This window comes from Theobroma umbraticum, unplaced genomic scaffold, assembly GCF_002168275.2.
Source record: "Theobroma umbraticum cultivar Fairchild unplaced genomic scaffold, ASM216827v3 scaffold_4.1, whole genome shotgun sequence".
NCBI classification, from domain to species: Eukaryota; Viridiplantae; Streptophyta; class Magnoliopsida; order Malvales; family Malvaceae; genus Theobroma; species Theobroma umbraticum.
This window is the reverse complement of record NW_018397258.1, coordinates 6,617,169-6,631,128: the sequence shown is the minus strand read 5'-3', so window position 1 is coordinate 6,631,128 and position 13,960 is coordinate 6,617,169. Positions and strand designations below refer to the sequence as shown.

At 39.8% G+C, this 13,960-nt stretch overlaps 2 protein-coding genes across 3 annotated transcripts; one reads left to right on the top strand and one right to left on the bottom strand.

The window, feature by feature from the left end:
* Positions 1-339: 339 nt before the first annotated feature.
* FAP1 (Chalcone-flavanone isomerase family protein) lies at positions 340-3,047 on the top strand. The gene is made up of 4 exons (XM_021423977.1): positions 340-786; positions 1,230-1,479; positions 1,901-1,992; positions 2,387-3,047. Exons 1-4 carry the CDS (start codon positions 396-398, stop codon positions 2,524-2,526), a joined length of 873 nt encoding a protein of 290 aa, XP_021279652.1. The 5' UTR covers positions 340-395; the 3' UTR covers positions 2,527-3,047.
* A 610-nt stretch (positions 3,048-3,657) lies between these two features.
* On the bottom strand, positions 3,658-9,727 carry TKL (TIC-like protein). 2 transcript variants are annotated; one of them, XM_021423975.2, is made up of 12 exons: positions 9,312-9,727; positions 8,914-9,222; positions 8,665-8,822; positions 8,283-8,565; positions 7,838-8,177; positions 7,676-7,751; positions 7,477-7,566; positions 7,173-7,395; positions 6,990-7,056; positions 6,811-6,877; positions 6,287-6,676; positions 3,658-6,100 (listed from the first exon to the last, which is right to left on the bottom strand). In XM_021423975.2, exons 1-12 carry the CDS (start codon positions 9,406-9,408, stop codon positions 4,328-4,330), a joined length of 3,873 nt encoding a protein of 1,290 aa, XP_021279650.1. In that variant the 5' UTR covers positions 9,409-9,727; the 3' UTR covers positions 3,658-4,327. The 2 variants fall into 2 exon arrangements, with proteins under 2 accessions (XP_021279650.1, XP_021279651.1); XM_021423976.2 differs by having other exon boundaries at positions 7,173-7,392.
* Between the last annotated feature and the right edge of the window lie 4,233 nt (positions 9,728-13,960).

Genomic DNA, 13,960 nt, shown 5'->3' with positions numbered 1-13,960 from the left:
TGCTTCAAATTAGCTGAGCTCTTGACGTGATGCTTAGGTTTGAATCCGCTTTGCTTTCAGTTTGCTTGTTTAAATGCGGATTATGTATGGTACTGAGAAAGAAGCTCGTAGGAAGGCGGAGCCCAAGTCTCTTAAACCTCGACCAGTTGGCCTTTGGCTTTGCCCAAAGGGAGGAATCCAATCAACAAAGCCCAAAATCTAAGGATGAAGGCGACCATTGTTCTATGGACTATGGATTTAGAGGTTTTAGTTTGGGCCACGCCTTTTGGGCAACTGGTTTAGTCGAAGGCCTAAAAACCCCTCCGCTTTGTTCACGAACATATACGTCCACATCATAAGGTGACGCATAACTAACCCATTTTCGATAATTAACAAAAAAAGAAAGTAGCTAAAAGATGGTGTCCCTGCGGTTCCCGTTCTTGTTTTCTCAGCCGACTAGCCTACCCGGCACCCCTCAGAACCATCACCGGAATACCTCCTCGCGTCATTTCTCCGCCACATTGGCCGCAGCAACAGGCGTAGGAGCTGCGGCTGCGGCGGGCGTGGCAGTCGTCTCGCAGAATCCGAATCACCCGTTTCTCCAAAACGCAGTGAATTTTCTCTTTCGGGATCACTCTTCTCCTCCTTGGGGCTCGCTCTCTCTTGCTGATGGCTCAGCTCCAGTCGTCGAATCAAAGACTGGAGTTTCGTTCCCTTCGGTTCTGGGAAATTCCCTTGAACTTCTTGGAATTGGTTTGAGGAAAAAGAGCATCCTGGGTTTGAAGAACATCGATGTCTATGCATTTGGTAACTTTATTTCTTTTCTTCTTCTTTGAAATTTTCTTCTTCTTGTTCTGTTTCTATGTGATTCTTCATTTCTGTTAATGTACAATGGACCCACTTAGACATCTTGTACTAGGAACATGTTTTGTTCCTGTCTTTGGAAACTTTGTTTATGTTTCTATTATCTGGAATTCTGCATGACGTGCAAGGTTTCAGTTTTCGTTTTGCTTTTGAATTCGAGGCTTTCATGCCAGAATTTCTAGAATTTAAAGGATACTTTTGGTAATAATATTGCATAAGTGAATGACGTCAATTGGCAAAAGTATTGAATTATGGGCTACAATGTGGATATAGATTGAGCTATGATCATCGATGTAAAATGTAAATTGAGCTATTGAATCAATTATTTTAAGGGGCAAAAATGTCGTTTGCAATTTCTTTATGCTAATAACTTGGTTCTCTTGCAGGTGTGTATGCTAATGGGGATGATTTAAAGACGTTGTTGAGTGAGAAATATGGAAATTTATCTGCTACTGAACTTAAAGACAATAAGGATTTTAATAATGATCTTATGGAAGCTGATATATGCATGACTGTTAGACTTCAAATTGTCTACAGTAAATTGAGCATCCGTTCTGTGCGTAGTGCATTTGAAGAGTCAGTTGGAAGCAGACTCCAAAAGTTCGGGGGATCAGATAATAAAGAATTGCTTCAAAGGTGAACTATAGTTTTAATTGTTAACTTCTACCCATAGTTTTAATTGTCAACTTCTACCTTGTAGTTCATAAATTTCAATTGATAAGCAGAAATTCACGTGTTTAAATTAGCAGCTTCATACCTCTTGAGGTTACAAATTAGTCATCATTTTCTGATGTTTTTGGTGTTGCTTTTGGCTCTTCTGGAGATTGCTGTTAAGAATATGATTTGCAATATGCTAAGTTGTTAAATTCGCTGAAGTTGACTACCCTGAGCCTCTGACTTGCTTCTAATTTTTGCCAGCATTGCACTGGCATCTCTTTTCTTCAATTTTTCCTCTTCTATCTGTTTCTAAACTTCTATGGCCCCAAACTTTCCTGCTTCTATTTTCTGTTTAACATTTTCTTAATGTTAGTTTATGTCATGTTGAACTTGGTTGCAGGTTCACTTCTCAATTCAAAGATGAATATAAAATACCAAGGGGATCTGTGATAGATCTCATAAGGGAACGAGGCCATATACTTAAGACAACAAGTAAGATATATATCGTCTATTTACCAATAAATTAGAAGTAAGAAGCCTTTTCTAAGATTTTCTGTTCATTTTCTTTCATTCTGTGTGGATTTTCCATCTATTAGTGCAACAAGTGTCCTTTATTCCTTCTATTTTCTCTTACATAACTGTATCTTGATCTACATAATGCTAGACATATATTTCAAATGGGGAGCATGTGGTATAATATGAGACCTTTGATTAATACTTAACTGTTTAAAAGGCTGTTTTTGCTTCTGCATATAAATTTCTTGTTCTCCAAGGTTAGTTTTACTGCATGAATAAAAACCATTATTTTATGCTTGTCTCATTTCTATATGATTTTACACTGCATTAAATGTAAGTCTCTAATTCTTTTCTTTTCTAAATTTTGTAGTTGATGGTAAAGAGGTAGGAAGTATACAGAGCAAACTCCTTTGTAGATCAATTTTGGACTTGTACATTGGTGAGGATCCATTTGATAGACGAGCCAAAGAAGATGTTGAGGTCAATGCAGCATCTTTCGTACAGAAGTAGATGAGGAATCATCAAAAGGCACTCAGAACCTTTCTTTTTCCCCCCTTTCATTTTCTTCCACCATATTGTATTTCATGGAACTGGTTTCTTTATGCCTTTTATCTGCATGAAATGATTCTTCTAAGTTTGTTGTTAGAGACTGAAACGTCTGGCAGTATCTTATCCCTCAGGCCCAAACCACCCTCAGAAAAGTTATAGCACTTACTTGCGTTGACATGATTATGATAGAGGAGTGCACAAGAAGCAGAATTTTGGGAGCTTTGACACCACGGACCATGAGCTGATACTCAGACACAGGATGATGAGGAATGAACTTCACATTCAAAGGCTTCCTTCAAGCGGACTGATTTTGTCAGTGTTTCTTTTGTTGTTGTTTTGGTGTGTTTAGGGGCCTAGCGCCATTTCCTTTGTGAAACAAAATTCCGCTAACAGGTGACATAGAATGTCTAAAAAGTCTATGGAAATGCTATGATCATCAATTTTTTGTCTACAGGAATGAATACTTTTTTTCTTTTGTGAAATTATAGTGTACAAGCATGTCTGATGTAGATAGCGATAAATGAAATTGAACAGTTTTTAACTTTTTAACTTAACGACGCCCAGAAAGGGCAAACACTGTGCTAGATAGAGAGAGATTAAGATTGGATTAGATACCCTCCATGCCTCCACTGAAAAGAAGAAAGGGTGGAAACCTCATTCCCCGGCCACCACCTTTGCCTATCCTTTAGCAAAGAATAAGATAATGTAAGGAGTGAAACGTGGTATTTTGGCAGGCGCAACAGTGAAATAATATACATATGATTTGAATTTAGACAGATTTAAGTTAGCTGGCGTCAAACCATGACTTTGTTGGGTCAAAGGCTAAGATGAGTTTGAATCCAACAGATTTGCTAGTGCACCGCACACAACGCAAAAGGTGGGAGGGAAGGTAAAGGAGGAACAAAAGAACACCAAAAAAGCCAAATGGCCAATAAGATGGAGTTGCTTCCAGGTCCACCGTTTTCACCTATTCTTTTTCTTAAGATTTTTCATGCCTCTCTTTTCAAACTTGAAATATCTCTCTCCCTCTGTCTCTCTCTCTCTTATGGACCCCCACCACCGCAATCAATAACAAGATGGAAGGCAATAAGAAAAGGGCAGATACCCAAATGGGTGAGGAATAATCTCAAATAAAATAATGAAACTAGGAACATTGTATTCTTTGCAAATGACTATCCTATTTACACGTTAGCATCAGCTTTAGAACAATCAAACACCTAGTAGCCTTAAATACGGCAACAAACAATAGTCCCCAGAATATGGTTATGGTAGGTCCCGAATTTGGTCCGACTTCAAAACTGTAAGACCTGACACAGCCCAACCTCCTTTTAAACATTATCCTGCACCCTTGACCCCAATCCCCTGCCAACTCACACAAAACAGATGCCCAAGTCATTGTGACTGGGATGCTTGCTACCCGCAACCGCTTGGCATCACGTCCACTTTGATCATAGTACCGGTACGGAGCTGGCTAGTCGGAAGAAGTCTCGGGATTGCACTTAAAACTTATCTTCCGGCCTAACTGCGTTTCACATTCAATTCTCAAGCTCCTTTTCTTTACACCTCCGGTGCATCTGCCAGACATAATCAAAATCCTTAGTTCCCCAAGGCTCAAGAACCCACGTGCCTTTCACTTAACGTGAAAACTGGGTTCCCGCAAAATCTTTCTAACGTGTCCTGCGCCTTTCCCATTTCAATACTCGAGAACAAGGCCTGAGAAGAAGGCAGGCTGCTGTTGCAATATTCTAATTGCAGCTACGTTTCAATACTTGAGTTCGGAAAGGTGGCTGGGGCATGTGCTCAAAATTGAAGGCACGTTCCTTCCACACACCGGAGAGGATTTCTGGCCGTTACCAGGAGAAGAATTCTCGCTCTGTTGTGATTGTATTGTGGGAACTGATGAACCAACTTTGCTGCCTGTTGAACTTGTTCTCAAGTTGCCACTACTAGGTGGAGACCCAACTATCATAGGCGATGCTGACTGGCTACTGATAGGTATTTCTTGTACTTGTGGCGATAAGCTGGACTTGGTATTTACCCCAAACGATATCTGGGTTTGGCCTTGTGGAAGCCTCGATGGTTGCTGGGGAAGATTTTTAACGGCTGAGGCGTTGGTAGCTGCAACTGATGTACAAGCCACCTGGGCAGCCGAGGTCCTTGCTGAGTTTTTCCACTGGGTTGATTGTGCAGAACTGTTACTTTGGGGCGCAGTTTGTGGAAATATAGCAGCATTGCTAGAAAATTTAGCAGCAACGAAAGCTGCAGGCATGGTGTTGGCTGTCTGACTTTTGCTTCGAGAAGCTGCAACAGGTTGCTGCTGATGTTGCTGCACCATGTGCTGCTTCTGAAGTAGAAGCAGCTGTTGTTGGGAATTTGATGAATTAGCAGCAATGGGAGGATTTGTGGTTACTGTAGTGGAGGTGATGGAGCGAGGAGGCCAATTTGCAGCGACAGGAGATGACGCAAAGTTCAAAGATCTAGCTGGATTGTCAAAAACATATGTCTGCCCGTTTGTTGTATGTGACTTCCCCAAACTTACCTTTTTTCCATCATCCAGATTGGTTGAACCACCTCCATTCTTCCCGTCAGATATTTGGTGATTCTTCTGCTGTGCAGCTTGCGGCACAGGTGCAACCTGGTACCCTTGCCGAGCCATCTCAGGTAGGCTATGAAAAATTGTGGGGTTTTGTGCCATAGATGAGAAGTTAAGGTTTGAAGGTATGTTGTTTCCAGTGAAAGAAGCAAATGACACGGCAAATGCTTGTGGAGGGACGAGATCAACTCCACCCTTCAAATTCTTCTGTTGTGAAAGCTGCTTCTCACTGTGATTTCCATTTACACTGCCACCACCCACCGTTGCAGAAGGTACCAAGGCATAGTTGAGTGGCTGATTAGGAAGTGGTGGCTTTTGGCCATAAACACTTTTCTGGGTGTCTGAGGTTGTATTCTCCCCATTCATCTCAGGATCCAATTTGCGAGATTGATTGGATGTGAGCATGTGATACTTCTGCAACTGCTGCGACTGCATGCTTGTTGAGCTCAAAAAATTATTGCCACTAATTTGTCCACCCCGTGGCTGGTTACTTTCTGGTTGCTTGTGGGATGTTGATGAGCCACTTGATGTGACTGCATTCTGATAAGGCGGCTGAACCACAGGCTGAGAGTGAGCTTGCTGCTGTTGAAGTTGAGGATGGAACATCTGAGAAGAATAGAAAGACCCATTAAAGAAAGGCAACGCTTGAGTTGGGGTTCCTCCTCTAATTGCTGACGGGTTTCCAACAGGAGCAGAGACAGCCAAAGGGTAACCATTGTTCTGTAATATTGTCAAATATGGAGCTTCATTAGCACCCAAATTTGGGTAATTAAAGCTCACAGCTGCTGCTACTCCTGGTAATGCTGCAGAGCCAGTGGAAATTCCGGGTGTTGAATTATTACTCAATGATGCTTTGTTAGTGGAAGTAGCACATTTAGAAGGCCCAGATTGATTTGCCGCACTTTGATGTTGGCTTAAAGGAAAGAGGAAAGCAGGGCCATGCTGTAATAACACAAAAAACCAAGACTTAGAAAAATGAATATTCAACAAATTAACAGAAAATGATCCAACTACTAATGAAGCCCGAAAAGCAAAAGGATTTGCTAAAAATTTCTAAATTTACTTGAAAAGCATTAACAAACTATTGGCCAAATAAAATTTATAAAAAAAAAAAGAACAGTACCATACCATCAAGTTACCAGCAGCTGCTGGTTGGGAAGCCAGTTGAAGCACGACCTGCTTTCTCTGTGCGGTGTCCAATAAATTGGTGCAGTCAGAGCTTTTATCTTTCCTGGTAAGACCAGGAAAGCTCGCCATAACCTTACCTTTCTCTTCTGTAGAGTTTAGATTCACAACTGGGAAACTTCCTTGCAAAGGATTTCCAAAAATCAAATTTTCTGCAGATGGCACCACATTGAGATTGTTGGGCTTGGCCCCACATGGAGAAGCAGAACCAGGAGCTGATGGCCAAAACTGGTTCATTTTTGCGAACTGCTGGTGTAAGTGTATGTTACGAGCAATGTAATGATGCATGGCACATCTTTTAGGCCAAGGTTGAGAAAGAAGGAAATGAGAAGGCTGCATATTTCCAATAGAAACTCATGGTTAATTCAAAGACACAGAAAATATGGCACAATCAACAAGAGCCATCAATATTAACAGAGAGTAATAAACTGAAACCTTTGCCATCATAAGGAAATCAGTACTCATACCTGCAATGCCGTAGATGATCTAGTACTCCCATCCGTAGGCGGCATTGTCTGGAAGGGAGGCATATACCTGGCACAAAAAAAAAAGGGTTTCTACTTCTTAGATACAAAATAATATTAACCGCAAGGATATATAACAAAAACAAAATGCACAACCAGAATGAAGCTATTTGATAGCTTACCCCAGAGGTGGCAAACCATTTGGCCAGCCAGTAAGGGTGATTGGCACAGGCACTGAACTAGATTGAGCTGAGTAAAAGAAGAACAATCCGTAAACTCATCATATCACAAATCAAGCAAAAAAAGATTTTAATATAAATATCATTGAGCATCAGTGAGTCAAAGCTGAAACTTATTAAAATTACCGGTTTTCTCCACTTTAGGAATGCCAGGTTTAGATAGCTGTTGTTTTTTACCATGCTCAAATTTACAACAATCACTACCATTATCTTGATGAGGCTTCTCCAAATCAAGTTTCAATGAATCTCGTTTCTCCCCGATGGTATCCATCTTCTTGTCTTTACTATCTTCTGCCCTCATTTCTTTCTTCACAACCTTAGCTTCATCCTTGACCACAGTCTCTATCTTCTACGTCGAAATGAGAAATCAAAAATTTCAGTCCAGGAACAAAAAAGAAAGGAGAAATTAGTAGAGCTAAAAGGCACTTACCAACTCCATATCCAGAACCTTGTACTTAGGATCCAATGCGATATCCACAGGGCCATCCCTTTCCGGAGATGACGCCATCGGAGGGGGAGCCTGTTGGAAAGGGGGGCATTACTCATTACTCTTTTTCTTGAGTAATTCGGACAGCAAAATACCAACGGAAGAAATCTAATCTGAATTTTCGACAGAAGGAGATCCTCACCATCAAATCGATCTTGAACTTCTCTTCACGTTGGTTCTCCACTTTTGAAACGGTCGATATTCTGTGATATCCCACACTAAAACAAAAAAAAAATCAGATACATTGAAAGCATTAATCAAAGGAGAAAAAAAGAGAAAGAAAGCAAGATTCTTTGATGCTCACGCTTTAGTCACTGTCGAATCCTGAAAATCAACATCCAATTTAGCAGATTCCTTTTCAGTCGAAACAGACTTTTCCCTGGTCACAGCTCCATCTATGGAATTTGGTTCTTCTTCATCCGATGGTTTCGAATCTCCCTGCTTAATCATCACCACGTTCTCCCCTGACTCCATTAACACTGATGCAGTTTTACCCGTATCAAAACTAGACTCAGAAATTACCGCATTAAGTACTGATATTTGAACCCGTTTCGGCGAAAAATTTTCTATTTTTGCCCGTTGCTCATTCTCAACTTTCATCGGAGTAGGAGAATTCTCAGATTCCACTTTCTTCTTCTTTGACGCTGCAAATGCCAACATTAAAAAAAAACAAACAAACAAACAATTTAACCCAAAAAAAAAAAAAGCAAACCTTTCTAGCAGAAAAATTGAATGCTTAAAATACCCACCAACGCCAACCAATGGATCAGCCAAAACCGTTGTCTGGGATTGACTCTGTGCAGAGCTCGCAATCTGAGATAAACCTGAGGGCTTGGTTTCGGTAGAGAAACCATTTGCATCTTCAGATTCAAGCTTTGGAAAAGGATTTCCAGCGCTATCTTCCTTCTTGGAGCTTTGTGATTGCTTCATCAAACCATATAAAACCTCTGCGATTTCGATCTCGATATCCTCCTGGGCTGAGCTTGAAGACTTGGTCGCCTTTGGAAACCGAGTCTTAGGTCCATTAGGCTTCTGCAACATCCAAAAAAAAAAACCCAGCAACTCCTCAATCCTCTCAATTTCGTCAAACATTAAAACACAAAAAAAATCTAAAAAGCCTCAATAGCTGACCATCTTCTTCCTAAATGAACCATTTGAAGAAGACGGTGAAACTCGGTCTGACTCAACGCTCCGACGGGCCGGTGAAATCGAAGATCGCCCGTGATTTTGTTCCTCCACAAACACACCATTTCCAGCCACCCAATTCTCAAGTGACCTCTTCACTGAAGCTGAAAAAAAAAACAAAAATCAATAAATCTCCCAAAAATTATCTCCATCTTTTATATATGAATAGAAAATTATAAACAACAATTTTGATACCTGAGCGAGCTTTTCTCGGGACTGGAAAACTAATCATTTCATCTGTGGACTTCAAAGGGGGTACTTGTCTGGAGACTCTAGCTGACGGTGAGATTTTACGGTTACTGAGCTGCTCGGTTTCGTAGTCTTCTTCTTCACCTGAACTGTCCTCCGTGCTTTCTTCTCCTTCTTCTCTGTTATTGCTCCCTTGTAAAACCACCTTATCTGCTCTCCTACGCTTGCTCCGATTCAACAAATCTCGGTCCCTTTCCCTCTTGCTCGCTCTCTCTCTTAGCCTCACCGTTTCTTGCACCTCCATCTCTCCAGCTTCTGCAAACCAGAACACAAAAGGAAAAATGATTGGGAAAATAATTTAATAAAACACCTTATATAAAGGTAAATATGGAGAAGTATCAAACCAGGTGAATCTCGGAGATTATTGCTTCTTTGACGACGTCTAGGCAATCCATTTGACGAAGCCAGGTTCGATCTTCTTGCGTCTCTGTTTCTCTCCATAATATACTTTTCGATTAAATCTCAAAAATATACAATATTCCGGCGAGAATAGGCTGCTGGCTGGCAATTCACCATAGTTCGCGGCGAAACAATGTTGAAATTTCAGATTTGAACTTCTTTACGGTGAAAGAACCGACACAGAGAAAAAAAGTAGAAGAAGAAACTAGCTTGAAACGAAGTAGAAATTTATTATGATTATTATTATTTTGCTGCTGAGGAAGTTCACCGTTTTTCCTCTTTCTCTTTTCTCTTCTCCCCGTTTGCCTCTCTGCTCTTTTACCTGGCTTTTTGTTTTGTGATACTTTTGTGCTCAAAATCTCTATCTCTTCGGCCCTTTCTTTTTATTTCTTTTGTTGTTCATTCACTCACGGGGAACCTACTCCAGAGCTAGCTTGACGGCTCAGATTTCTCCTTCAAGCATCTGGGTTGATCTCGACCGTTGCGCTGTTGATGAATCGACGGTCATGATTTCCAGATGCCAACATGGCAGAAACGTCGCTTTCTGATGGAATATAGCAAATGCCCACTAACTCGCCACGTGTCAGGCGCTATACATATCTTCTTTTATCTTCGGGGCGCACCTTTCTACAATCTCTATCAATCCTATCCCACACGTTGTCGGGCGCGTGAGAGAAACTATGTGAACATCATCCACCAAAAGGGGTGGATCCAGCTCCAGAAAGCACACTTGTCGACTATTTATTCGTCCACTCCTCCAAAAGCAAATTTCTACCTTTCCCCTTCCCGTACAGTCCACAGGGAAGCCGGCGTGGCCGGTTGCCCGTAAGAGATTAAAAGTTGAACGTACAGTTCACAAAAGGCGCAGATCAGTCACGTGGTACTTGGCGGGGTCCGAATTGACCGCTCCAGCCGGTCAAATTCTTTCACTTGGGACCCGCAGAGACACTAAACGATCGAGATTTGTTCTTCGCTGCCGGTAGGAGAAGAAAATCCGTTGGATTGGACTCCGACGTGGCTTTAACTTGGGTTTGACAAACCATCATCATAAAAAAGAGAATCTGACCTGGTATCCGTCATTCAACCGTCTCCGAAAAATCGGACGGTCCATGATGCTTTGGCAGCAGAGCGTACAGAACTCGTGTCGCGATCATTGAAGTTGCGAGAATGGCGGGGCCCTCGTGGGTTTTGCTGACCTGGCATATCTGATGACGTCACAATTAGTGGCGGGAAAACAAGAAATTATAGCCTACGCTCGACTCTCAGAATAGTAGGGGCAGAGGACAATTTTCTTTGTTTCAAAAGACAGGTATATTAACTGGGTACTCGCGTTGTGATAGGCAGAATTGGTTGGCAAGCAAGAAGTGTGCTTCTAACATGGCGAGTATAAAAGGGTTGAGTGTACGTAAGCGAGTGGGAGAGAGGGACTGAAAAATTACACGTGGAAGAAATAGGCCACGATCCAAGGCAGCAATCACGACAGTGGGGGTTGTTGTTCTTTAGTTCTAACTGCTCGTGGCCTCGGATCTCGTTATTGCCACACCCGCTCCACTTATTAAAAATTACCATTTAAGTAATTTTATTTTTCAGAATATACTGGCATTTTTCTTGTTAAATGAGTGGAAATTAACACAGTTCGGCACAAAATTATTTTAAGAATGTTCAACATAGTCAATTGTGGTAGCTGTTTAAATTATTCTATACAACACTTATCAACTAATGGAATATTAACAAATAAAATACAAAATTATAAATTACTAAATTATAACTAAACCCTACCTGTTAATCTTTCAATTTTGATAAAGATAATATTCAAACAATCACCCTTTTCCTTATATAGCTAAGGCATGCAATGAATGGCAGACATGCCTTGGAGTTGAGGAATATTAAGGATGTAAAACATTTTAGCTCCATACTCCATGGTTTGCAAATATACCTTTGATTCGGACCTGATTGCTTTCAAAATAATCAACCCTCTCCATAATATTCCCTCATCTTTTAGGCCACTAAAAAGGGGTGGTGGGGATAATATTTTATGCCAATAAACATACGATAACAAAGCAAACCCCTTAGTTTACTATAAAGAAATCCAAAGAACACCAGAATCCTTTATTCTATGATGATGGCTTCGCACGGTACCTTATTTAAAGTTTAAAAACTAGTCCCCCTTTTTTTTCTATTATTATTATTATTATTAAAGAAAAAAAAAAGTAGTAAAAGCATGCTTCTTTGGCTTTTCAATACTTTGTGTTTGTAAATTTTATATAGATTATAAAATTAAACCCTATGGGAAAGGATTCCATCTTCTTTCCACTTTGCCCATATTCAAAATTAATTAATATAAAATATTTGACAAGCAAACACCTTAAAAAATTCCCCATTAAAATAAAACAAAAGGTTATGCACAACCTCATCATCAACTTTGATGATTGGTTTTGGGGTTAACCACAAGTCCTCCACGTGATTACACGCGCACTTCAGCTTTCATTACAATAAATTATACCCAAATTTGATCCTTAATCCAGTGAAAACTCTTTATTGTAATTTGACTTAAGCTTGCCTTTTGTTATATTTTATGGACATGCACAACGAATAAAACAATATAATATATTGGTTCATTGAGACGAGTTCTTTGATCCGACTAAACAAACAATTCCAGTGACATATATTATAATGAAATGAAATGTAATGAAGATTATCAAATTAATTATAAGAAAAATGATCTTGGATCCAAGTGGGGATCAACAGACAAAAGTAGAAAAACATATTTTTGTCTTGACGGATTTGTCAATGTGGTAAGCATTTTTTTGGTTTTATTTGTTTTTGTTTTTGTTTTTGTTTTGTTGTTCCGCGATGGAGCGGCATTCGAGAGAGGTTTCGGGAAGGTACGAAGCTAGTCTTCTTGCTATTTGTAAACATTAATTAACATGGTCAAGCTTCATTAAATTATTCAAAGTCTTTGCTTTAATTATTATATATATTTTTTTGAAGTTTTAGTTGGATTAGAGTTGGAGGAGACTCCATGAATTGTTTTGGACTTTTAATTATACATTATACATTATATATATATATAGTATAAGAATTTATAAAAGCATTTTTTTGAAGAAAAAAATTTGGTCATAGGAGAAAAAGGTTGAAGAGCTTATAATGTTGAAGTAGGAAGGGAAATGACGTTTCTCTTTGATGTGTACCCTTTTCTGACCAAATGATTTAGCAAAGAGTGGAATACAATGTCTTTTTCTGTGCTTCTTTTCTCCACCCTTTTTGAGGTTCAAAATTTTGATTCCAGCAAAGGGCCCAATGACCCATGTTTTTTCCCAGTAATTCTCCCATTTACTAAAACTATTCATTAAATTGCCATGACAGGAAAATCATCAAAGCCTTTCATTTCTTCACATTACCAATTAGCAAAAAGAATTGATGCTTCAAAGAAACATCCTCCACATCGAGCATTACCACTAAATTTGCACTGCTAGACTAAAAACCAAATGCAAGTTTTTTGGGTGTAGAAGAAGAATTCTAATTAGGTAACCGCTCTTTTCAAACAAACAAAAATGCTTGGGCGACTTTAGTTTATGCTTTTTAGGTTGTGGCATAGCAATGAAACATTGGCTAAGTCCTTAACGATTTTTTGCCTAATAGGGTAGGTGCAAACCGTTGAAGCTGGGGCCACAGAGCTGTCTCTCAAACAAGTTTCAAGTATTAATCTAGAGTTGGGTCTCGAAAGCTTATTCACAAGATTGAAGTCGACTAGTATATAACATCACTGGAAAGCAACGGGGACAAAGGGTGATGGTGATGATGGCACTAACGATGACTCCTTTTGGATACAACTGGGACGCTATAGAAATTGGTCTTCTTTTTTTATTCTTTTTATTGTTTTATTTAAAACAAATGTGGGAGAGGGGGCATATGATTTGCTCAACTTAAAGTAAACAAAAGCTGCTTATCTTCTTTAACCGGATGCAGTCTAGCTGGCCCATGACTTGAATAAAAATAATAATAAAGGCCTGAGAGAAAACAATATATATATATATATATATATATATATATAAAAAAGAAACTATCTTGGATTAAAAGGAACCTGTGCTAGTGGTCCAGAGATAGATCGTCCAGACAGTGTTTTTATCTCTTCTTGGAAGTTTCTAAGAAATTGTCTTTTGTAAGACGTAGCTTTAACTTGGATTGGACGAACATGGAAAAAGTTAAGAAATTTGTAGTGATTCATATTGGCGTATGATGCAATCTACACATCCTGGACCCCCTGGTGAGATGCTCACGAGCCAATTGTTTCAGCCGATTCGGCTTCAGGGGTCTACGTTGCAACCCGGACAGAATTGGGTGATGGATGAAACAAGTCCTTGTAGTAGCTTCTTGGCAGAGCTTGTGCTGTTGATAGAGCTCTCAAGGGCTGGTAAGAGAATTTGATGCATGGATTGCATGTATGTGGTTGATGCATCACGATGGGAGACAGATACTGGGTGCAATTAATAAAGCAATTGTTGAACATAAGTCGTTCAAAGCCAGAAACATAGATCCATAGATCAAACTCACTTTTTGAACGGTGCAGAAAAACACCTTTTCCAAATATCAC

Bases quoted from the DNA above. Each gene is read 5' to 3' on its own strand.
- FAP1 (XM_021423977.1), top strand. From the start codon at position 396: ATGGTGTCCCTGCGGTTCCCGTTCTTGTTTTCTCAGCCGACTAGCCTA. The intron at 1,480-1,900 runs GTGAACTATAGT...ACTTGGTTGCAG, and splicing joins AATAAAGAATTGCTTCAAAG to GTTCACTTCTCAATTCAAAG. The intron at 1,993-2,386 runs GTAAGATATATA...TAAATTTTGTAG, and splicing joins CCATATACTTAAGACAACAA to TTGATGGTAAAGAGGTAGGA.
- TKL (XM_021423975.2), bottom strand. From the start codon at position 9,408: ATGGAGAGAAACAGAGACGCAAGAAGATCGAACCTGGCTTCGTCAAAT. The intron at 8,823-8,913 runs GTATCAAAATTG...TTTTTTTTTCAG, and splicing joins CCCGAGAAAAGCTCGCTCAG to CTTCAGTGAAGAGGTCACTT. The intron at 7,752-7,837 runs GTGAGCATCAAA...TTTTTGTTTTAG, and splicing joins GATTCGACAGTGACTAAAGC to TGTGGGATATCACAGAATAT.